Source organism: Mercurialis annua, linkage group LG4 (assembly GCF_937616625.2).
Source record: "Mercurialis annua linkage group LG4, ddMerAnnu1.2, whole genome shotgun sequence".
Classification (NCBI taxonomy): Eukaryota; Viridiplantae; Streptophyta; class Magnoliopsida; order Malpighiales; family Euphorbiaceae; genus Mercurialis; species Mercurialis annua.
The window spans coordinates 20,857,585-20,881,960 of NC_065573.1; the positions used below are offsets into that span (position 1 = coordinate 20,857,585).

Here is a 24,376-nt window from a genome sequence, read left to right on the forward strand (position 1 = left end):
CTCTCACCCATCGCTTACTACTTAGACTTCTAGGGTTGCAAAATTCCGAACTGTATTTTAACACGTCCGCAAATGGAACGGGTATCTCCACCAGTGGTTTGCGAGTGCGGCATCCCATGTCGTTTACAAATTTCGTCAACGGATAGAAACCCAGGTCGAAGATTTTACACTTGTTCAAACAGAACTGTAAGTAATTGATGTGCTTTACTGCATGTACTTAGCCTTTATTTCTTTGTTCAAATTGTTGCATGTCTGAAGCCTTTATTTTTTCGACCTAAATTTTCCAGAATCAGTGTGATTTTTTTGCCTGGCTAGAGAATGACATGCCTTACCAAATGTCGGTGGTCCGAAACTTGAAAACTGACATTCATGTCATGACTGTTGAACTGGAGGAGGCCAAAAGTTTGCTTGCTGCTAAAAAGGACGAGTTCCAGGGATTGAAGGAGTCCCATGAAATGTACATAGACGAAAATCAGGGATTGAAGGAGTCCATTGAGATGTATCGCGATGAAAATGGAATCTTGTTTGAGGAAAGCGGTCTACTTTTTATGGAGATAGACATACTGAAGGGCCAGATCAAGGACATGGAGGTCAAGTGTGCAGACTTGAAGAGGTCAACCAGGATCATGAAGTTTGGTTTTTGTGCTGCTTGTGCAGTTGCAGGATGCAGTGTAGCCTTTCATTGCATGAAGAAAAAATGATAAAAATATTAACAGATGTAATGTTGTTTCCTTTAATGTAATGTTGCGTATTATTAATGAAAAAAACTTGACTTGTCTTATCATTAATTTTGTACAGTAATTATTAATTTACTACAGTAATTATTATAACTACTGACTTGTCTCATCATTAATTATGTTTACGAAACCCAACAAACCCATCCGTTGGTCATTAAGTATATACCCTTTGATTACCCCCATTAAGTACATCCACTGACTTGGGAAACAACACGATGGTTAGGTTGAATATGAAAAGACAAGTATCCAACTTATTTAAACAAGTTATCATGCTTAATTACAACCGACTTGCTTCTTACAAAGATCATTCTTCATATTAAAAAAAAACAAAGCTATGTCTGATAATATAGTTCGTTCATTTAATCTTGAAGTTATGGATTGCCCCATCTGCTGCGAACCGTTAATTCCTCCAATTATTCAGGTTTTTTACATTTCATTTATATGTTTTCATTTTTTGAATTTTTTGATTAGTTTATTGTTTATCATATAACATTTTATTTTCTTCAGTGTGAGAATGGCCACACAACTTGCAGCACATGCTCTGTGAAGGTTAAAAATTGCCATTCTTGTACTTTGCCCATAGGATCAATGAGAAATCGGGCGATGGAAGCGGTCGTGGAGGCTGTTACAGTGTTTTGCCAGAACAAAATTTATGGATGCACTGAAAGCTTCAGTTACGACGCAAAGACAAAACACGAGAAGTACTGTTCCTTCGTACCGTGTTCATGCCCGGTTCCAGACTGCACCGTCAAAGGGTCGTCCAAAATGATTTATGGTCACTGCAAAGAGATGCATACAGATTCTTTTATACCATTTCATTTTGGACGTAGATTCGGTGTTTCTCTGAACTTGGATGATAGGGGCTTACTTCTCCAAGAGGACACATCAGACACTGTGTTTGTTCTGAACAACACAACGTCTTCTTATGGGAATATTATAACTGTGTTTTGTCTGGGACCAATGTCAAACGGACGCTGCCCTTATGACATCGAAATAAAATTTACTGAATCCTCCGTTGACAAGTTTCATTCTTCTACGAAGAATTTTCAAGACACCAACAGTTACTACCGTTCGTTGACAGGGTTACTTATTGATAGCAGTGATCGTGATTTTTTTCCTAACGGGTTGGTAAAGATGGAGCTTTGTGTATGTCGATCATGGGAGCTTGGTTCGGAGGATGACATATAATGACAAGGATGCTGCCCGAAGTCAAATTCTAGGTCTTGATGATGTATTAAGTTTTTGTGTCGTAACTTTGTTTAGAAAACTGAGAATATATAAGTTAGTTTTTTTGTAGTAACCTTTTCTGTTTGTTTAATATGTAAGACTTTTGATCAGTATGTGTTTTAAAATAGACGTAATATACTAATTATTGTATGTTTCTTAACATATTATTTTAAGGGTCTTTACTTGATTACATAATACAAGATCAGGGTCCTTGGTTGAACAAGTAAATAAAGTTTAAGGTCCACAACTGAACAACGGTCCTAAAGTTCAGGGTCCACGTATGATCGTTAAGTTTAGCTTCCTAAAAACCAAACCAACCAACACGTACAAACACAAATAATAAACGGGAATATCATAAGCAAACAAACAATAACGACCAATTCACAATAATAAACGGGAATATCATAAGCAAACAAACAATACTTCTCCAACATTTAATCAACCAGTGCAAAAATATAAATTCTCAGTATTAATACTAATTGCAAAATAAATATTAACCTAAAAAGTTACAACTGTTGAAGCATAACTTTGCACAAAAAAGGTAACTTAAGTGTGTCAATCTTCAGTCTGAACCACCAGACTGCTGCTTCTCCAGGGGTTCATCAACAACTTCAGGTTCATCAACAACTTCACTTTGCAGCACCTCCACTGGTTCACCAGGACTTTCAATCTGCAGCACCTCCACTGGTTCACCGGGACCTTCAATCTGCAGCACCTGCACTGGTTCAGCCTCAGCAACAGCCTGCAGCTCCAATGCATCATCCCCATCTTCAAGTTCTTTCAACTCAAATAATGTTTGTCCAAATACAGGCCTTAGGTTGCACACGTCATCACAGCTTAACTTCCTAACATACACATCAACACTACCATCTTGTGCCCCAGCCAGTGCCATGTCCATGACATGGTCATCGTTTTCCATAGGAATTAATTCTTCAGTATACATGCCAGCCCGCCTCCAATAATACATTAACAATCCCTGAACCTTCAATTCAAGTAACCACTTATCTAGACTATTTAATCCTATATCCTCAATATGAAATTTTCTGACAGCCACATCCTCATTAAAATAACCAAACCATTCAAAGTCTCCATTGTAGTTAAGAATAATTTCAAAGACCTCAAAAAAACGTTCTTCACTAGTAGCTGCGCAAACCAACAAATTTAAAAACAAACAAACAATTTTCAATTACTGAACAAGTAAAACCCAAACTGAAACAACATCAAATGACAAACTAGAAACAAAATACCCGCAAAAAACAACATCCCATAAAAAATCAACCCCAAAATTCAAAATAATAAAAATAAATAACAGAGACCAGAAAAATCATACCTTTTCGTTTCTTCCCTTCTCTTTCTTCTTTTCCCAATTTCGTCGTTTTTTTGGATCCCATTTTCTGAAAATTAATAGAGACAGACAAGACAAAAAATTAAAAACACTTCGGTAAATGAAAGACAATGTTGAACAATGGAGGAAGAATGGGGAAGAATGCGAGGAAAATGAGAAAGATTGAACGAAAAATGGGAAAGGAGCAAACCATAGGTCAGTGTCAGCGAAGAAACGAAAAAGCGGCAGTGAGGGGGAAGAAGACGAAGCGTGGCGAAAATATTTGAAACGAAAATAGTGAAACGGAAGTGAGGGGAGTGAGTGGGGAAAAGGAAAAGTAGGAGAGAGAAAAAAATAAATTACCGCGGTTATTTTTCATTTGTTGTTTTTTTTTTTTATAAAAAGTCAACTGACGCATTCTTACACAAGCAGCAGGTGTCAGACATGCATGCAGGGGGGACAGGCGCCGCCATTTGGTGTCCGGACGAGAAATTGGATGCCACGTCGACAGAAAACGAAAAAAACGGCGATATTTGGTCTTAGGGGGTTTTGTGAGCGCCGCCTCAAAGTTCAGGGAGTTTACTGCCCGTTTTTAAACATCAGGGGGTTTAGCGACCGTACCCCCAAAGTTGAAGTGCCATGGGTGATTATTAGCCGGTTGAAGATAAAGAATGTTATTGTTGTTTGTTTGGAAAAAAAAGTCTTTTCTATACAGTACAACACGTTTTTTTTTTTGCTTAGAGTATATAAATTCCTTTAATTTTTTTATTTCTAGTCTATTTTAGATTATGAAATTTTTTTACAGATCTTCCTATTATTTTAAGAGATTATTGTCAAAATAGAAAAGCTGAGGGAAAACAATAGAAGAGGGTTTATTTAGGTAATTTGTGTAAATTATCCAAAAATTTACTCTTTTCTCGTCTGGTCTGCAGGCAACAAGGCCGAGCGTTTAATACTGGACTTCATTTTCAGCCTGGCCCATGGTGAAATAAAGCCACCCTACAATCTTCAAGTTTAAAATTAAAAATTTATCTTGTATTTTTTTTTTTATTTCTTTATAAGAGTACGTTCTGATTTTATGTTGTAAAAAAATATTGTTTTAACTCTTTCTTCAATTTAATAGTAATCTACCAATAATATGCCGATAATATATTAAAAGTGTATTTTTACAATATAAAAGATTAGAGCGTAGTTTTGTAAATATTTAACCGAAAATAGGTTTTTTTGTCAAAAAAAAAAAGCTTTATTATCCATCTTCTATAATCCTCCTTACATGATAAAATTTTATTCGTCCAATTTTTACCCAAAAATGTATATTTTAAAAAATAAAATTTAATACATTCATTATTTGATTGCTACGTTAAACGGTACCAAAAAAGAATTAAAAAGTGAGTTATATTGCATTACTAAAAAAAACCTTTAAAATAGCAAAAAAGTGAAATGGGCTTCTTTTGTTGATAGTTATTACCCATTATTATTATTTTCTGAAAGAGTTATGACCAATTAAACTGGGCTAAACTAACTAACCCACATTATGAAGCAACTAACGAGGAGTGAGTACGGTTACATTTTTTTTCATAATCTATTTTAAAAAAGACTTAACTGGCAATTTACCCTCTTAACTTATAAACAATGGACAATTAGTACGGAAATTAATTTTGTGGGAAAATTAGTCATGAATTTAAATATTATGGGCAATTAGCTCCATTTTGACAATTTACCTCCTAAACTTGTAAGTTATTTGTTCCTCAATTGGCAATTTGCCCCATCAAATTTTAAGTTAATTTTTTAAAATGGAGCTAATTGCCCATAATCAAAAAGTTCATGACTAATTTGCCCATAAAGTTAATTTATGTGTTAGTTGCAATTGCTTACAAGTTGAGGGTGCAAATTGCCACTTAAATCTTTTAAAAAATATGATTTGAACTTAAAGCATTCTATCTTTATTAAAAATAAATAAAAATTACTTTTACTATTTTCTTTTTGCCTACAAAAATGTGTTGTATATATTAATAGTTTTCATAATTAAATTTTAAAATAGTATCCTATTGAGTTATTTAAAGATTAAAAACTTAATAATTTCATACATGATAATTGCAATTTTTTCATTCAATTAAAGATTTAATTTCACTTTTATTTATGATTTTATAAATGTAGATTTTTTTTCTTCTAACCCTATCAAGAAAATAACATAAAAAATAAATAATAAATAAATGGCTAAATGTCGTAAAAAGGCCAAACCTTTTTTAAAAGTTCCACAAAAGTCCTGACCTTTCAATTTTGTCAATTTTGGCCAAAAATAGATTATTTGGTTTCAATTGTAGCCAACTCTCAATTTGATTTCAATTTGCCTATATGGCGCCTATGTGGCATGCACATATATTGAAAGATCAGGACTTTTGTAAAATCAAATAATCCATTTTTGGCCAAAATCGACAAAATTGAAAGGTCAGGACTTTTGTGAAACCAAATAATCAGTTTTTGGCCAAAATCGACAAAATTGAAAGGTCAGGACTTTTGTGAAACTTTTGTGAAAAGTTTGGCTTTTTTTACGACATTTGGCCTAAATAAATTATTCAAATTTAGACTATTTGATTTTACTATTTTTTAAAAGTATATAAAATTAATTTTAGTTTTATTCATAAATTTATTGAAGTTTCACAATTATTATAAAATAATCTTATTATTAATTTATAATTTTAATTAATAAAAAACCATTAACTTACTTATTGTAGTTCAATAGGTTGAATTTTTTTTTTTAAAATTCTAAATAACCTCAAGATCTAATTAACAAAAATAAATTATAAAAATGTATTGTATTAAAGCAGCAATTCATAGGACTAAACTGATTTTTTGTATTTGATTTAAAACAAATTTTTATAAAATTAAAAGGGTAAAAATTCAAAAAAAAAAAATATAACAATACAATGGTTGCACCATGTTATTCGTGTAAGAAACCAATAATGCGTTATCTATGTTGAATACTTAATGATAAATAATAAATAATAATTAAAAGACTGTTTATCGCAAATGTTCATTAATTTTTTATAAAAATGACAATCGCGTAATGGTTATATAAAATACACATTCAAAATTCAATGTTGACAAATAAGAATATATGGATCAAATGCCAAAAACATAACAAATATAAAAAGCCAAATGTATGAATTGGACCCTTTCATTTGGTTCGGTTTTAAATTTGTATTTTATTAAACTTTTTTTTTTGATAGAGGTACTTAACGTTATAAAAAAAAATTCATATGGTCTCTCCGAATCTAAAATATCACAATGTCCATTAGTGACCGGGCAACTTAGCACTGACGTATTAGGTTCGATGATTTACATTTGCCAGTCATTAACAGACATGTGGAATTTTAGGTTCAAAGTGTCTAATTTGAATATTTTTTATAACGTTAAATATCTTCATCGAAAAAAAATCATTAGAATCTAAATTCAAAACCGAACCAAATGTGAGATTCCAATATATATATTTAGCCATATAAAAACTCAAATATATATTTTGCCTTGGTGTTTTTATAATAATGGTAAAAATATGTTTGAGAGAGAGTAAATGCATGATGCACTAAGATATTACATCATTGAAGGAAAGATTGCTACGCATGACACTAATGCGGTTTTGCGATGATTAAGTAGAGGCTAAACCATTCATAATTGCTTAATTAATAGGTATTTTAACCTCCATGTCAACATTAACTATCCAACTAAAAGTGAAGTCTACATGGCGGTGCCGCCCAACGATTGAAGAGCAAGTGTCATAGTCCGATATGTGCCATGTCAGCCGACCAAGGTCCCCTCCCACTATAGACCAAAAATTCTTATAGTGGCAACAAAGCAACAAAAATGTTGGAGGAAAGATGAAGAAAATCGTGATAATGGGCGGACCTACATGATTTTATCTTGTTAATTTATTTATTTTCGAATATTTTTATAAAATACAACAAAATTTAGCATAACTTATAATTTCATCCATTTTATTTGGAAAGCAGACAATATAATATTTTAAGTTTTCTGAACATTTTTTGTTATAACAAAGTCAAATGACTTATTTAATAAAATAAATTTTATTTTGGTTTCAAAATTTATTTTTAATATCTGTATAAATAAAAGTCATAATTTTTCTGATATTTAATGATCTAATGAATTTAGTGAATTTATTTTAATTTATTAATGTTCTATTTTTTTTCTAAATTTTTCCCGCTTTAAAAAGTAAGAAAAAAAAATAAAGAATTAATAAAAATAAAAAAATTTAAAGAGAAAATTACCCTGATTACTGGCTTAGGCTATTTTATTTTGAATTTTACTAGAGCAAAAGTCCATTTTAAATTATACTATTACCAATTTTTTAATTTGAATTTAATAATTTTACTTTACACAAAGATACTTTTTAAATTAGCAAAATACAACTATCCGTCAGCCACTATTTTGTCTCAAGTCCGCCGCTGCCTCGGCGTCGCCTTCTTCGTACCGGCCATCTTTGTTTTTTTTTTTTTCGCTTTGTTCCGTTTCCAGAAAAGTGTAGATGGAATACCTCATGCCGCCATGATGAACAAATAAGAATCGGGGACCAGATCCGCAAAGCAACATCAGTTTTTGATTTGTAATTTTATGGCTTAATTTTTTTTGGTTAACCAATGGTGTACTATTGGTACACCAATAATCTTGTATTTGAGTACAATGATGGTTAACCTTTAGTAACCCGTTGGCTGTCCTCCAATGATGCTCTTTAATTTTCGGATGTAATTTTTTTTATTTATGTATCTGTAATTGTTTGTTGGTTAACATGATATTTTTTAATAAGTAGTAGTATACTATTAGTTAGCTGAAAGTAAACTCAATGTCCACCTAAAGAAACCTTTGAAGTTGTAAATTTATAGATAACATGAGAATGGATTACAGAATAATATTCTACTAATTTACTGCAAGTTAATTTTTATTTTTCAACCAAATGTTAAGTTATTAGAAATAAATTGATGTTTTTAATGAGTAATAGCATACTATTAGTTAATTGCATGTTAATTTCTTATTAATTTTATTTTTCAACCTAATGTTAAGTTATTAAGAACAAATTGATATTTTTTAATGATTCGTAGTATACTATTAGTTAATTGAAAAGTAAAACCAATGTCTACATAAAGATCTTCCTTCCATACTCCGTCATAATAAATCAGAACTTTCAATGTTGTCATTCCTGCATTTATAAAATAAAAAATTTATTAATTTTCATATTAGTTAACCATTAGGTAACTATTAGTAAAATTTTATTATTTAAAAAAAATCAAATCGTTTTTTTGTTGAAAATATAATTACAGCTGGTTTAAAAAAAATTATTTGTTTTTTAAGAATCATGTATTTGAATAATCATGTATATGCCATTATATATGGGAATTACATTTGAATTTCTTGTTTTGCTGGATTTTTTTTGTTTCTCAAATGCTTGTTGTTTTCATTTTTTTAATCATTTTATTTTTTTGGTTTCCCTTTTGCCGTTTATGGCATATAATTCAAATTATCAGTTACTATGATTAAGGATTATTAAAGATTTTTGAATATTAATTGCTATATATTTATGTTTTGAGATTTTGTAGGAGATTTTGATTCTTATAATCACTTCCTTCCTTTTTTATAGTTGACAGTAATCCTCAAATATCATAAAGTTATTTGTGCAATTGAGAAACTTAAAAAGTATGTCATCAACTTTTTTTTGGTCAACAATAAAAATCTAATTAGTTATAGCCATGTAGGGTACTTATTTAAAGAAGCCAAATTTAAATTGAATTCATTAAGCCATTAGATCTCATAAAAACATATATATTTTTAGTTATACTTATGCCAAAAATAAGTTTATGCACTAAATTAAAATTTAATTATTTTTTAATTTAGTCATTTGACTTAGTTGATTAAATTTTAAAAAAACGGAACAACTAAAATATTAACAAAATAAAAATAAAAAATTATATCATTTGATTTTTAAATAAATATTAACTGCAAATTATATAGACACTTAACGGAGTCAAATCTTTTAGAAAAAAGTTCAAAAAGAATTGTAATATTTTCAATATTTTTCAAATTAATCCTTTAAAGATATTTTCTTGAACAAAACTTTAAATCAAGGATTCAAATAATAATTTTCCTCTTTAATTAATTTTTCAAAAAAATACCGGCCACCATCCCTTCTCGAAACACAACCGGAGACACCGACAAAGCTGCTTTGTCTGAGACAGAGCTGCGACGATGAGCTTCATCGTAGACAAAGTTTGGTGTCTCCATGGTAGTTCCCAAAAATAGCGGAAACAACTCAAGGTGGAGGCAGTGGTTATGGAGGTGGGTGAAGGAGGTGGTGGTCAGGGAGATGGCGATAGAGCTGGGTGAAGGAGGTGGTGGTCAAGGAGATGGCTATGGAGGTGGGTGGGAGGAGGAGAAAAGTGGAGAAGTCGAATGTTTTTTCCTGTTTGCCGGAAAAGATAGATAAATTAAATTTGCCGGAAAAAATAGCCGACAATAGATTTCAATTAAATTAAATTTGGTTTAATTAAATTTTAATTGATTTAAATTAGATCTAATTAGGTTTACATTTGTTAATTCCGTTTAATTAGATTTTATTAATTGAATTTTTATTAATTTAATTAGATTTAACTAATTGAGTTTGAAGCAAAGAGTAAGTTCTCTTTTTCTTAATCACCTCTAATTAATGTTTTTTATTAAAATTAATTAAAATCTAACTAAACCTAATTAAACCAATCTAAATTCAATTAAACCAATTAAATCTAATCAAATCAATCAAAACTTAATTAAATGATCTAATTAAACCAATCAAAAATCAATTAAATCTAATTAAACCAATCAAAACTCAATCAACAAAATCTAATTAAACATAATTAAATCAATCCAAATATAAATAGATTTAAATAAACCAATCAAATCTCAATTAGTTACGAGGGTTTATTTGTGTCTATCATCAATTAACGGCAGTTTCTAATATTGATGGACGAAAGAGTTTATTTACGAAGGTTTATTTGTGCCCAAAAAAAATTAAGGGTTGATCTATATTTTTGAAACTATGTATAAAAGGTGTGAAAGTAATTTACTCTAAAATATATATCACTTTTGTATTTTTCATCCAAATATTTCTAAGACTGCCCACGCTTAGACAGAATGAGAAAGGAATGTTTTCTTGGTTTGAAAGAGGAGTTCCTTTTCAATTTTGAGCTCTTGAAAAAGGACAGATTTATGTGTGAAAAGTATTCTTTGAACCAAGAAGGGAATCTTACTCCTAATATTTTAATAGGAGCTAGGTTAGACTAAAAGATCCATAAAGCAATAGGCCAACGAAATATGAACCATAAAGGTAACCATGTAACTAACATTAGCAAGAAACTTACTCTTTGCTTCATAACCTAAATTTGTACCACTCAGAGATACCTTGCCTGTAAAGCCATCATCAATAGGGAAAATTCAGCTTCATATAATAAAACAGAAAAGCTTGGGTAAATAAGTGGCATGGATTTTGTGTGCTTTATATGAATGAAAGTGACATGCATAATATTAAAGAATAATAAAAAAGAGAACTCAAAGTTTTAATATATCGTATTTAATTAAAGATTCAAGTTCGAATTGCTTTCCTCCCCTTTTTTTCTTCATTCGAGACCTTTAACAAGGTTATATTTTGGTTGAAGTGGGATGGTGCCCTTCCCGTCAACGTATGAATTGATGTTCGAATCGGTAATTAACAATATTTATTCAATCCGAGGACTCGTATAGAATACTCATTCAATGAGCATTCTCAATATTATGTTCTTAAAAAAACTTGATTAGCATGAGATTTCGAGTCTTGCATCTCTTCTTTAATAAAATATAAAAGAAAACACAAATCATTTTCAAGAGATTAAGCATTTTTGGTTTAGCCTAGGTCCCTAAAACCAATTTACCATAATTAACTGAAATATTTATGACTTAAATGGTAGCTAATAGAAAATGCATTCATCACGCTGACATAATTATAGCATTATGATAATTCTTTTATCAAAAAAAAAAAGATAAGCAAGGAAAATACTAAAAAGTCGAACATATGGATTATCATGAGGAAATATCTTCTAAAACTTAGCATTTCTTGAACATGATAAAGCACTTATTAAAGTGCTATGAGCATCCAATTGGCAAGCCATTAAATGCTTGGCATCTATCTTAACTGGGATGAACTTTTTCAGCAACAACACAACATCAAGATTTCATTTTTTTTATCTTTTTCATTAATTTATGCCAATATCATGGTTTTTATTTAATATATAAAAAAGAGAGCAAATTACTTTCTATCCTACATTTATCAGAAGTCACATTTGCATTTCTCTTATTTCGGAATTAAATGATGCAATCTGTAAATTTAAATAATGTAAACAATTAAAGTGTTCAGTTAAAATTTTACGATTTTATGTTTAAAATGCATAAAAACAAGGCTTAATCACCAAAAAATGCCAAACCTATATATTTTGCGTCAATTATAGTCAAACCTTTAAAATCACCAGATTTAGCCAAACCTTATATGTTCTTCTTTTTTAGCCATTTTTGAATCGAACCGGTTTTTCTGACACCGTGTCGTCCACGTCACCGCCAACTAAGCAATTGGCTGGCATGAGCTGAAATATTTAAATAAGGTTTGGCTATAAATGACACAAAAAAATAGGTTTGGTATTTTTTGGGTGATTAAACCTAATTTTAAATTCAAGCCAATTTTTAAATTTAATAATTAGTAAATTAATTATATCATTTATGAAATTTATATATATTTAAAAATTATTCATATTTTCTATTTAATACTAATTAAAATTAATTTAATTTTTTTTATTAAACCTAATTAAATCTAATAAATTTATATTATAATATATTTTTAATGAATATGTAATTAAAAAAATAGATTAATGTATTACTTAAAAATTAATATTGAATTAAATTTGGTGAAAGGGTTTAATGTTCATGACGATTTTGAACTTTTTTTTTGATAATTGGGGGAGGGGGGAGCGCTTGTGAGAGGAATTGAACCCACGACCTTGACGGTTTGCTGTCCAGCGCTTATACCATTTGAGCTATAGCTCGTTGGTATGATGATTTTGAACTTGATTTATTATTTTTAATGTTGTTGAGATCTTTTTATAACTGGGTTTAGGTAATAAATAAAATAGTTATGTGTAAATTAAGGTAAGTTTTTGGTTATGCCGAATAAAATGACATATGCGTTTATAACATCATGATATATATTGATTATACCACAATAAACTTCACTTTTTAAAGAAAAAAAAAGAGAAAATAATTACACTCGTCCTTTAAATAAGCAATCTATTCAGTGATTATTTTTATCTTTATGTGTGTATAGTTAAATTATAAACAATATCGTATGTTTGTTGTGTATATTACTCTCAAATTGTTCGTCGACGAACAATTGGGTCTCAAACGACGGCTGTGTCAAAGAACTGACCACTGGAATATAAAAAAAATAAATTTTAAGATGAATATGACATTTTTTGTTTTTAATAGAATTTAAATTAATTATATATCAATCAAATATGTAAAAAATATTTATTAGAATTATTTAAATTTAATAAAAATAAATAAATCAATTTTAATTAGCGTTAAATAAAAATATTATTTTTTAAATATATAAATTTTATTATAATATAATTAATCATTTAATTATTTAATTTTAAAATTAGTTTTATTCACCAAAAAAAATACCAAAACTATGCATTTTGTGTCAGTTATAGCCAAATCTTATTTAAATATTTCAGCTGTCATGCCAGACAATTGCTTAGTTGGCGGTGACGTGGATGACATGGTGTCAGAAAAACCGGTTCAATTCAAAAATGGCTAAAAAAGAAACATAACATATAAGGTTAGGCTAAATCTGGTGATTTTTAAAGGTTTTGCTATAATTGACACAAGACGTATGAGTTTGGTATTTTTTGGTGATTAAGCCTAAAAATAAAGGGCTAAATTATTGAATTTTTTTAGAAAAAGAGACTAAAATAGTGAGAAAGTAAAATAGAGGAACAAAATTGTGGACCATGTTGCTGAATTTTAACAGTAAAATTATAATAGAACAACTTAGATTGTTTACACTATTGAGAAGAATGCATCATATCATTTGTAATTTGCTCTCAAAGAAATGTCACCATCTATTCAACCTTATATACCTTCAACTAATTAAGCTTTCTACCAAAGGAAAAATAAAATAAAATAAATTAAGCACTATATCCATCATTTTTGTTTATATTTTATCCTCTATTAAATTAATTTTGAGTTGTCATTTATCTTAGATTTATCATGTATTAAATCAATAATTTTCTTTTTGTTCCTTTTACTCTACTTTTTGCCTCAGTTTCTTTTAAGTTTTAAATTTTCTATAGGATTTGTTGGTTCTTAAGTCTAAGTGTGCAAAAACTGAACCAAACTAAATACCAAACAGAACACATAAATTTATTAGATTTAAAATAATTAAAAAATTCGATCTTAGGGGTAAAAAAATTTCAATTCACTTTTGATGCAAACAAAATTGAAAAAGCTGAACCAAACCGAAAATCAAACTAACTGATTCGATTTTAAAAATATAAAATTCTTATAAAATTGATTCAACTCTACCTTCAAAAATTTAAAATTTTAATTTAGTTTGGTTCGATTTAAACAAAATAGACACCTTAACCTTAATAACTAAAGAGTACCCTAGCTTATATTCAGCATGCGCATAGAAAAACAACACAAAAAAAAATCATAATATAAAAAAAGTTAATAATATCCTACCCACTAGTAAAATAAAATAGCTCAGAAATTTAATAAGTTAGTGCATGCGTGTAGAAAACATCACATAGCACTAAGGCAATATTTTTCTTATTTCCTAAAAGCTCAACTAAAATATGCATTGTTCATCCTCTCAGTATCTTTAGTGGGTCAATCATTTCATTCTCTCCACAAAAAATTTGTATTTTTCTCTAAGACATTACCACTTACAACACCATGTTCTTTCTTTAAACTGCTAGTCTACCATTTGCACTATTTTTTTTACCAACAAATACCTTTCAAATGCAGTTGAAGAAAATCAGAGCTGTTTTTGAACTCCAACTAATTGCCCAATTGGGTTATCATGGCATGGACCACAAAAATTAGGACATACTTAAGACCTAACTGATGTGCATATAGGTCAATAGACAGTCACAACAAGGTATTAGGACAGGCACTGATCATAAATGAAAGGATAATTGCAAAATGAATCATAATTTTAGCATTTTTTTGTAATTTTATTATAACACGAACTTCTACAAAAATTATTATATCACCGTTCCACCGTCCACGTCAGCATATTTCTATTGGAAAAATGTTTGGTAGTTCGAATTGAAAAAAATGGTAGTTTATATTTTAAATTGACAAGATTAAAAGTTCGTGTTAAAATTACAAAACATGCTAAAATTTATAAACTTATCTTGAAATTATCCCTAAATGGAAAGGCGAATAATTTAAAGTGAAATTGCTAGGGATACAGCAAAAATTTTATTTAACAAAATCACTATTTTTTATTTAGAAAAGAAGAAATATACACATATTAATAGGATCAGTGGTTTTGGCAAACTAAAACATCTTACTCTGGAAATAGCGACATGGTGACACCGTTATTGTTATGACACCTCTAATAAACATACTAACTAAGTAATTGCACATCTTAAACTATATTCACAGCATCTGGAGAAAAAATTGCTCTGATGATTATAAACATCTGATCAGATCGCCTAAAATAATAACTAACTGTTAAATTTCATTGATGTAATTCCCTGGAAATTCGATAATAAGTCCATATGTTTCATGATTCGTAATGTCTTTAGCAATAGTAGCAATTAAGTTGGTCCATTTGCACCAGAAAATGAGACTCCTCAGCAAATAAAACTACTCAATCCAATATCCAATGCATTTAATCAGGATGGCTAATCAAATGGCTATGAACATGTATTTAATCAGGATCTTATGTAAAATGAAAGAGGAAAAAGAAGTGTTTTCCGGCAACTAACCTTATTTGCCATATCCAATGCATGTTGATGATGTTACTGCATGAAGAATCAGATAGTCAATGTTGTTGTACAAATTGCAGTCAACCAGATCCATGGTGCACTAGTGGTCAGCCACTTAGGTGGTCCAACAAAATCTAGCTAATCCTCCACCGTAAAAATTGGGATTTGGCAATAATCCACTTAAACATAACTCCTGCAAATGGTTTATAGTTAACTGTATCAATTATCATAAAAAGATAAGAACTCAATAACCCACTCATAATAACTAAAAGTTGACAGTATAAAGTTGGTGCTGTACAGTATAAAACACTAGCCAATAAAGATGTAATTATCATGCTTTTCACCTTTGTAATATAAATTACTTCCTTATAATCCTGCTAATCATGCATTTTACTTATTACCGACTCACCAATCCGATTTGATACCTAAAGAGGTCGGTTTTGAAATTCAAAAGTGAATGATTTCTTGAATGAGCAAATCATGACTCACAAGCCATTTAGTTGCTAGTCTAGCTTATACAATCGCAAAAATCAACATATGTGGGCCTAGGGGTGAACAAATAGTTGGTTCGGTTAGATACCGACCTATTTAACTAAAACCAACCGATTTAACTAAAACTGATTTAGCCAAATTACTTTATCTCTTGAACCGATTCGACCAAATTAACCGAAACCGAATTAATCAAAATTCGAGAATATAAATCAAGCCGATCGAATTAGTCGGTGAATTTGGTTAAATCAATAAAGGGTTAATTTCTAAAAAAATCACGAACTTTACACGAAGTTTCATTTTAATCATGACCTTTAAAAGTTGTCATTTAAAGGCACGAACTTTCATTTTATTTCAAATCTATCACCAAAGTAAAATTCGGTGTATTTTATCTGACTAAAAATTTTTAATCCTAAATACTCTAACCGAAAGATAATAAGATTTGATGTTGATTAATAACTTGGGTCTTTCATTAATGATTTAGTGAAGAATTTAGTTAATAAAAATACACTGAAATGATGAATTTGAAACAAAATGAAAGTTTGTGCCTTTAAATGGCAACTTTTAAAGGTCATGATTAAAATGAAATTTCGTGTAAAGTTCGTGATTTTTTTAAGAATTAACCCATCAATAAATAATAAAGAATAACAATTTAAAATTCAAAAAAAAATCTGGTTAATTCGGTTAACCGAATTTTTTAATTCTCTCAACTTTTACCTAACCAAAAAATTTATTAACCGAACCAAACTAACTGAACTAACCGAAAACTTTATCCAAATTAACCAAAATTGATATGTTAATTCAGCTTAACTGAATTTTTGCTCACCCCTAATGGGGACCTACATAAAAGATAAAGGGCGTGTCTGTAATATATGGAATATCAGAAGGGCATATCAAAAGCCAGTTTTCATATAAATACTCCACATCTCTAACCCCAACCCCCAGCATTTCAGAAAGCAATTTCTTAACTTTAACATAATTTTTCATCAAGCTATCTATAACATAAACAATGGGAAACTGCATAGTTCTGCAAGAAAAGGTAATCAAAGTCATCAAATCAGATGGGAAGATTCTTGAATATAAAGCACCAATCAAAGTTCAGCAAGTTTTATCAGATTTTTCCGGTCATGCAATATCTAATTCACTTCAGGATTTGCAGCATCTCTTACCAGAAACCAAACTGCACGGTGGTAGCTTCTACTATCTTGTACCTCTGCCTTTACCATCTGTACAAGCTAAGAAGAAAGTAAGATTTTCAATTCCAGAAGAGGAACATAAACAAGAAACTGGAGTTGTTAGAATTAAATTGGTCATAAGTAAGCAAGAACTGCAAGAAATTCTGCAAAAGGGAGGAGTTTCTGTTAATAACATGGTTTCTCAGCTTCAGAGTCAGCAGAAGGTTCAGATAGTTGATACATCTGATAATGATGATAATAATAAAAATTGGAAGCCTGTATTAGAAAGCATACCAGAAGTAGACTAGTAAAACATGAATTAAGTTTAAACAAACAACAGATAGTGTATACCAAAAGATACTGGAATTATGCAGTTTAACCTGTGTTCTCGACACAAGTGTTATCATGTTTTCTTGCTTTGAAATCAATAGAATCTGCAGCTAACATATCAACCAAATCAATTATTAACATTCAAATTATAACTTATTTCAACATTTTTGTGTTTGAGCCTTAATGAAAGGGTGCGTAATCCTAGTATAAACCAAATAAGAACAGCTTGAAATGAGTGAAAGGGAAAAAATGAGAAATAAAAGCTTTAAGGGATGACCTAATAATAATTAAAAAACATCATTAACCTTCGCAAATTAAGCAGTTAAATCCAATTCTTTTCATTTTCATTTCCGATCAAAAATTCACTTGATATTACAATCATATCTTTCAGTACTCTTATCTCCAAGTAGCTTATATGGTTTATCAGATTTGACATCCATATACTATTAGGAAATGGAGTTCATGCTGCATCAACTCTTTCTCATAGAGTTAGGCTGAACAGCTCAGGCGTATTATTCAATCAAGTAATACAAACTCAGTTTATTGAAAAGCATGCAAATATTAACTACTAAATTATACACAAATACATGAAACCAAATCAACTGAATCATTGGAAAATCTTCACTCATGAATTGTTCACTAGGCCAAGAATTGGTATTACAATCTAAACCTGAGAGCCAAACAAACTTCTAGTTTCACATTACAGAAACAATTTTTCCAAGAATCAAACATTACCATGCTGAATTTGATAGCAAGATGAATTTAAAATGTCATAAACTAACCGATAAGAAGCAGTCCAACACCTGCCAGGTCATAGAAAAGCTTTAAGAAATAAAAGGGTATAGTTGTCTCTTTAATAATGATGTTATGGATTGAAATTTTTTATTTTTCTAAGTGATCATGATGATAAATAAAATCTTCCATCCAAAATGTAAACCATCAAGGACAAGGATTGTTCCACAGTGCCTTAGTTCCTACCGTGATGGCAAGGGTGACATAGCTTATTAACATTTGCACTTGATGTATTAACTAACAGGACAACTAACATCACACCAATGTAGATATAAAAATAAAGTGGATAAAGTTTGCTTGCACCAAGCTTAAGAATTGATTTGTGTCAAAAGTGTGCAACATCTGCTACAACCTACTTTAACTCCCATAACACAAAGAAAGATTGTTGCAAACCTAAGGGACATTTCTAACAGTCTAGATAAACCGCAAAAAGGGTACCTTATAAAGTCAAACTATACAACAAATAATCATGCATTCTCAATAAGAATTGAATAACAAATATTTTTTTATTATCATACGCATCTCTCCAATGAAGAATCTCATAGGGCGGTCACATTTTCAAACTCCACTATCTTCATCATCCACTATGAGGATCGGTGGTTCACTAACATGACATGATTAAGGTCTAGCAAAAATCCCCAATATGAAGGAATTATACGATACAGATATAGTTTCTGCAGTATATTAGGCAGCATGTTTCCTGTAATGAATTGTAGAATGTCATGAGCCTGTCCTCCATCAAAAATGAAAAATCTAAACCAATCTTGCTGCCTAAAATAATAAAAAAAACACTTTGATTTAGTAGCATAGTTCCTTGAGGAAAGAAAAAGGCAGCCAAAAATGGTTAAAGTTGATTCTCTGGAAAGGCTACGAAAGCAAGAGTATCATCTCAAACCAGAATAAAAACAAAATTGCTTGAAAAAATGGGGAAAACAAGTTCATTTTAAACCAAACTTCGGTCTAAATATTTCTGAAATATTCTTGAAAATGTCTTTAATACTTCCTTACCAGTTCCGCTTTTCAGAGCTCAGTAAAAATTAATCTTGCAGGTTTGGCGCTAATGAAACTATAATAGCTTTACCATCAGAAGACCTTCTCTTGAACAATGGACTAAAACTGATTTGAGCATATGTAAATCTGTACTCATTACAGTGTGACCCAAGGTTAGCAGAGATATTGGATTTAAATTCCACTTCTCATCTTTGTAAAATGTTTAATGGCTAATACTGTCCCTTCACAAATTAACTCTGGATCTTATACCAAGCAGCACAGCACAAAAGAAAAACAAGCTTAATATTGATTTGGCCAGAGTATAAGGGTTTCAATTCAGATGCCTTGTACTAATTAATTTACATGTGAGAAATTCATATGCAATAATAATATGACAATATATAATACCAATTTAATCTATTGTATTATAATGATTAAAATTCTTATTCTGTATTGAAATGTAATGGAATAATTCTCACGAACTTTATATAGACAAGTGATATAACCAATTTCATTTACATGATATACCCATGAAGTTGTATATATTCAATTGTACACAGCAAAATAGAATCAGCTTACTGTATACTTCCAGATTCTATAATTAAATAGTTATTCTTCTTTCCTTTCGACTTCTAATGATATCTCATTACGTCGCTGAAATGGAAGCGTGAATGGAGGATTGTACTGCAACCAAAATGACAGGGTAAAGCAAACCGGTATTTTTTGAACAAAAATTACCTAAGGGAAAAGACATGTGATTCAAAAATGAATGCTTCATTAGTATCCTATTAAATGATTAGCACCTGTGCAATTTCCACTGAAGCGCCCCTTTTAATCCTAAACTGATGATCATTTTTCAATGCATTTCGTAACTTCGATTCCCATTGTTTAACATCTTCATCGGTAACAAAACCTGAATCAAGTACAACATGGAGGTTATGGGGTTTTTTGTTATGCGCATAAAGTAAGGATAAATGTTAACTAATTATCTACAAATGCTGATTTACTAATAAATTCATTTGCAGGATATATTATGTTAGAGATAATACTATTGTTGAAGTCTCACGCTCACCTAAAAGCTTGAGTTATTGGGTGTATTGATATAATTTGATATGCTATCAGAGCCTCTACGATTAAAAAGTCAAGAGTTCAATTTTTGGCACCCCCATTTAATTATTTAAATGCATAAGTGGAGCGATGCTTGTTCACGCTTCAAGCCCAATGGACATTCGCTTGCAGGAGTGTATTAGAGATAATACTATTATTGGCGACTCACCTAACGGCTTAAACTTTTAGGTAAATTGGTTATTTGACACATTAGATCAAGCTAGGATATTCACTATTATCACTCGAGAAGTACACCTTTTGACTTTTCTAAGCAATAGGCACATAAGAATGACGACAAAGCTATGTTCTTTTACCAGAAGTTTCTTTCAACTCTCTGATAAGCTTGGGTAAGCAATTACTACCTCGAAATAAGGCAACCACAAAGATGGATGCAACTAATGACACTATTACAAATCTCCTAAATCAAAATATTCAGGCAGAAATCACAGAAATCATGTGAAGTCTTAATTTAGATTATTGTTTTAGCAGCCATTGACCCATCACAAACACCTCTACGGCAAAGGAACTTGCCAACTGAACTTGTAATTCAATTATAAACGGGTAATCATGTCAACAAAGCCCAGGATCTCTCAATCTATCCTAAAGGGCAAACCTGAAAATGCTAGAACTGCGATTATTTTCTTTGGCATTTCTTTTATCTTCACAGTTGTATCTTTAGGCAATGGCAAATCAGCACCATACTTGGAAGGCATCACAAAGGACATCTTCCACTTATCCTGATCTTCCACCTAAGTAAGATTGTGAACACGTCAAATCACAGATAAGAGCAAAGTATACTTCAAAAGTTGAGATAAGTTAAACACTTGCAAATACACCACTTTAATATAGATTAGCTCTTAAATAAATTATATGCTAGCAAATAGTTGCTATTTTAGTTCGTTCTTATGAATCTCAAAAAAATATGTTACAAAGCAACGATGGTCCTCCCTCCATTTCAAACTTCGGATTTCCAAGTTAAAATGACTGGTATTAAACGGCTATCCACTTAGGGATCACAGTTTAATTTTAGTCTATGGAATTGAAATCTTCCTCCACTTTATGAGACCAAAAAATTTAGACAAAAATTTACGGTTATGAATATTCCTTCAAGAGATTTAAATAAATGACAAAAGTAGTAATTACACATTCTATCAGGCTGGAAATCGAGTAACAGAAAGATCTACTGGTTTGATTAATCTGATAGCAGGATACAGTTCACCTCTATCTACAATATCATAGTGCAATTCAAGCGATAAAGAAAAAATTATAAGCCGGTATTGCATTTAGAAAACATATGCCTTCGAAAGGCCATCAGCAGAAATCCATCCAGTAACTCACCTTCTTCGTTATCACAGGTGTTGTCATTTCCATTTTCTCTCCATCAGACTGAGCCTTACGTGTGAAAACAGGAGTAGTCATTTCCATTCGCTCCGTTTTTGTATTCTGGAACCCAAAATAGCAGTTAAATTAACATAAATATAAATTTCAAAGGTCACAATTGATCAAATTGTGAGAGGAAACATATCCTAACTACCTTACCAAACAAGTACTCAGCTAAGACATTAAAAGACTGGGATGCACCATTGAAATCGAATCCAGTCTTTCCAGGCATTATCGTCTCTGCTATAAAATAAGGCTATTAAGCCAACAACACAGAACGCGACATTAGTATGGCACCTTCTGAACAACAAGAATAGCAGAAGACTGAAAAGGAAATTAACATGAACATATTGATACCTCAACTTCTCTAATCTCATAACGGTCTCTCCTACTTAGCACTTTATATTCCACTGTTTCGAGATCGGGAACTAGAAACAAAACAAGAAACACAAATGCACAAAATCAAAACCCTAACTACATTCAATTCAATAACAAAAACATTAGCAATACCTGCCATGAGTGCTTCCTCCAAATTCCGGCTCTCAAACCTCTTAGGAAATACATATTTCGCAGTCTCATTAGCCAAATCCAGCAAAACTGCAATATTAAACAAACGAAATTTAAAGCTTAACATTAAGCTGATTAGAAATTCAATTAAAATGTAATAAGAACTTAACAAACTGAAAAGAAAGCTTAATAACACTTGCGTCGCTGTGACACATTAGAGGCTTGAGAAGCGAGAGCAAATATGAGCGAGACGCGAGCTTCAGAGGCTGATGACGTGGCTTTCCTCGGAGATGGAGATGCGGCGGCTCTGTTGGCGGAAATGGATTTAATTGCGGTGGTGAAGGAGGGTTTATTAGGGTTTGGTGGAGATTGAATAGGAAAAATCGGTGAAAGGTTGCAGAGAAGCATTTTCCTTTTCGGTTTCTTTTGGCTCTCAAAAGTATACGTGTGGTTTAAATTTCAGTTGAAAAACGAATATCAGTTGAAAAAAAGGATAGAGTTTTCCCGGCAATTTTGAAGAATAAAGTAAAATAATATTTATTAGGCCTAATGTCATAAAAACCCCCGACCTTTTAGCCCCTTTTCAATCATACCCTGACGTTGCAAATTTGTCAATTTTACCCTATTTTGCATTTTTGTGTTTCAATTGTACCCTGAAAAATTAAATTAACGTCTTTTGCGTTTGGAAATTTGTTTAAAACATTCTACATGTCTCGCATATATTAATTGTATATTTTTAAAATTTATTTAAATTTAGTTAAATTAATTAAGAATTTAAATTAGTGTTAATTTGATTATGGTTTTTAGTTAGTTTTTAAAAATAAAGGACTTATTTGTACTTTTTTGAATAAAAAAGAATTTAATTTCATGTTTAGACTTAATTAATTGAATGATTTCATCATTTAAGTAAAAAAATTAACAAAAATTAAAATATTAGGGTACAATTGAAAACGGAAAATTCAAAAGTGGGTAAAATTGACAAATTTTCAACGTCAGGGTAGAATTGAAAAAAAGTTTAAAGGTGAGGGGTTTTTGAGTGATTAGGCCTATTTATTACTCAAAATGAAAAGTTGAATCACAAATTTTATATTGTAACTAATTTATTGCTTTATTCATCATGCCATTTTCATTTAAATGGACTATAGTTAAATAGATCATTCTATCATCAATTTTAAAAATAATATATTGGATTTTCAAAACTTATTGAGTATTTTTTTTAACTATGCACATTAAATAAGATAAGAACAAAGTTTAAAAATTATTGCATCTCCAAATATTCTAAGATGATAAATATTTATAACAATAAAGGGAAAATATTTGTAAGATATTGGAGATAATTAATTGATTAAGAATATTTTCCAAATGAAGATGATGTAATTTTGCATGAAAGGTATTTTTTTAATTGAAGGAATGTCAGATCTTTGATCTTTTAAAAAGTAAAATGGAAAAAATTAAATCATGCAAATAAAAAAATAATTTTTCTCAAAAGATGATACTTTTTTAGCGAAATTATCTCAATCAAATATAGCCAAGATATGAAGAGAAAAGTTTGCTAGTTGTCTGTCTAAAAATTGTTCTCTCCCTTCTCTCTAAAAACGACTTTCTTCTTTTTTTTTTCTTCATCCTTTTAAGGATGGGAGTAGATGCTTTTTCCGGTTAAACGGAAAATCATCTTCTCTCCGCCCATAATAATATTTATTATAGATCTATTATTCTTATTTAAATAAATCTTTTAAAGATGTTTATTTGAAAATTTTTTTTGATCTAGATTTTATTAAGTCTTGGTATAGTATTTGTTTGTCTTTTGTTTTGAAGATCGAAGATATGTTTAAGATGAAAATTTATCTTTTCAAAGTCTCTTTAAAGATAAAGATCGAAAAACATGAAATTTCAACGGATCTAACGATAACTTTTGGATCTATATTGAAGATGAGACTTGAAAAGTTTGAAGTTCAAGAATCAAGCGGTTTCAAAATTGTAGTCTCAATATTTGAACCATTTATGTATTTGGATAATCTTTTGATGGTTGAAAAAGCCCTATATTAATGACTATGTTAAAACAGCTCTTATATTATTTCAAGTTGATGAAAAACTATTCATTTATGTAATTTTCAAATAATGGAAATTTTAGCCTTTGATAAAAAAAAGAAAAAAATTTGCTAAAGGATTATTTATAAAAATTGATATATATAAAAAATTGATTTAGATAAAATAAATCTATAAGTACCATAATTTTATTTTTATATAATGAAATTG

General features: G+C 30.2%; 4 protein-coding genes across 7 annotated transcripts; 2 read left to right on the forward strand and 2 right to left on the reverse strand.

Moving 5' to 3' along the window:
• Positions 1 to 1,071: 1,071 nt before the first annotated feature.
• On the forward strand, positions 1,072 to 1,925 carry LOC126678428 (E3 ubiquitin-protein ligase SINA-like 10). Its single transcript, XM_050373325.1, has 2 exons — positions 1,072 to 1,158; positions 1,245 to 1,925. The coding sequence occupies exons 1-2, from the start codon at positions 1,072 to 1,074 to the stop codon at positions 1,923 to 1,925; spliced, it is 768 nt and encodes a 255-aa protein (XP_050229282.1).
• Positions 1,926 to 2,522: 597 nt separating this feature from the next.
• LOC126678962 (uncharacterized) lies at positions 2,523 to 3,358 on the reverse strand. The gene is made up of 2 exons (XM_050373884.2): positions 3,295 to 3,358; positions 2,523 to 3,107 (listed from the first exon to the last, which is right to left on the reverse strand). The coding sequence occupies exons 1-2, from the start codon at positions 3,353 to 3,355 to the stop codon at positions 2,527 to 2,529; spliced, it is 642 nt and encodes a 213-aa protein (XP_050229841.1). The 5' UTR covers positions 3,356 to 3,358; the 3' UTR covers positions 2,523 to 2,526.
• A 4,961-nt stretch (positions 3,359 to 8,319) lies between these two features.
• LOC126677850 (heme-binding-like protein At3g10130, chloroplastic) lies at positions 8,320 to 22,597 on the reverse strand. Of its 4 annotated transcripts, XR_008790584.1 has the most exons (13): positions 22,321 to 22,597; positions 22,124 to 22,210; positions 21,971 to 22,041; positions 21,768 to 21,869; positions 21,572 to 21,676; positions 20,847 to 20,982; positions 19,930 to 20,039; positions 19,706 to 19,810; positions 19,145 to 19,273; positions 17,009 to 18,836; positions 15,351 to 15,543; positions 10,689 to 10,733; positions 8,320 to 8,497 (listed from the first exon to the last, which is right to left on the reverse strand). XR_008790584.1 is itself a non-coding variant. In XM_050372655.2 (8 exons), exons 1-8 carry the CDS (start codon positions 22,526 to 22,528, stop codon positions 19,736 to 19,738), a joined length of 894 nt encoding a protein of 297 aa, XP_050228612.1. In that variant the 5' UTR covers positions 22,529 to 22,597; the 3' UTR covers positions 19,547 to 19,735. The 4 variants fall into 4 exon arrangements, 1 of the variants encoding a protein (XP_050228612.1); XR_007640622.2 differs by lacking the exon at positions 19,145 to 19,273 and having other exon boundaries at positions 17,009 to 17,065; XR_008790585.1 differs by lacking the exon at positions 19,145 to 19,273.
• Positions 16,773 to 17,471, forward strand: LOC126677852 (uncharacterized). The gene has a single exon (XM_050372656.2). The coding sequence runs from the start codon at positions 16,849 to 16,851 to the stop codon at positions 17,320 to 17,322; it is 474 nt and encodes a 157-aa protein (XP_050228613.1). The 5' UTR covers positions 16,773 to 16,848; the 3' UTR covers positions 17,323 to 17,471.
• Positions 22,598 to 24,376: the final 1,779 nt, after the last annotated feature.

Coding starts and splice junctions, on each gene's coding strand:
- LOC126677850 (XM_050372655.2), bottom strand. CDS start 22,528: ATGCTTCTCTGCAACCTTTCACCGATTTTTCCTATTCAATCTCCACCA. Junction 22,211..22,320: donor CTCTAATGTGTCACAGCGAC/GCAAGTGTTATT, acceptor TTAATATTGCAG/TTTTGCTGGATTTGGCTAAT. Junction 20,983..21,571: donor CACCTGTGATAACGAAGAAG/GTGAGTTACTGG, acceptor AATCTTACTTAG/GTGGAAGATCAGGATAAGTG.
- LOC126678428 (XM_050373325.1), top strand. CDS start 1,072: ATGTCTGATAATATAGTTCGTTCATTTAATCTTGAAGTTATGGATTGC. Junction 1,159..1,244: donor TAATTCCTCCAATTATTCAG/GTTTTTTACATT, acceptor TATTTTCTTCAG/TGTGAGAATGGCCACACAAC.
- LOC126677852 (XM_050372656.2), top strand. CDS start 16,849: ATGGGAAACTGCATAGTTCTGCAAGAAAAGGTAATCAAAGTCATCAAA.
- LOC126678962 (XM_050373884.2), bottom strand. CDS start 3,355: ATGGGATCCAAAAAAACGACGAAATTGGGAAAAGAAGAAAGAGAAGGG. Junction 3,108..3,294: donor AGAAGGGAAGAAACGAAAAG/GTATGATTTTTC, acceptor TGGTTTGCGCAG/CTACTAGTGAAGAACGTTTT.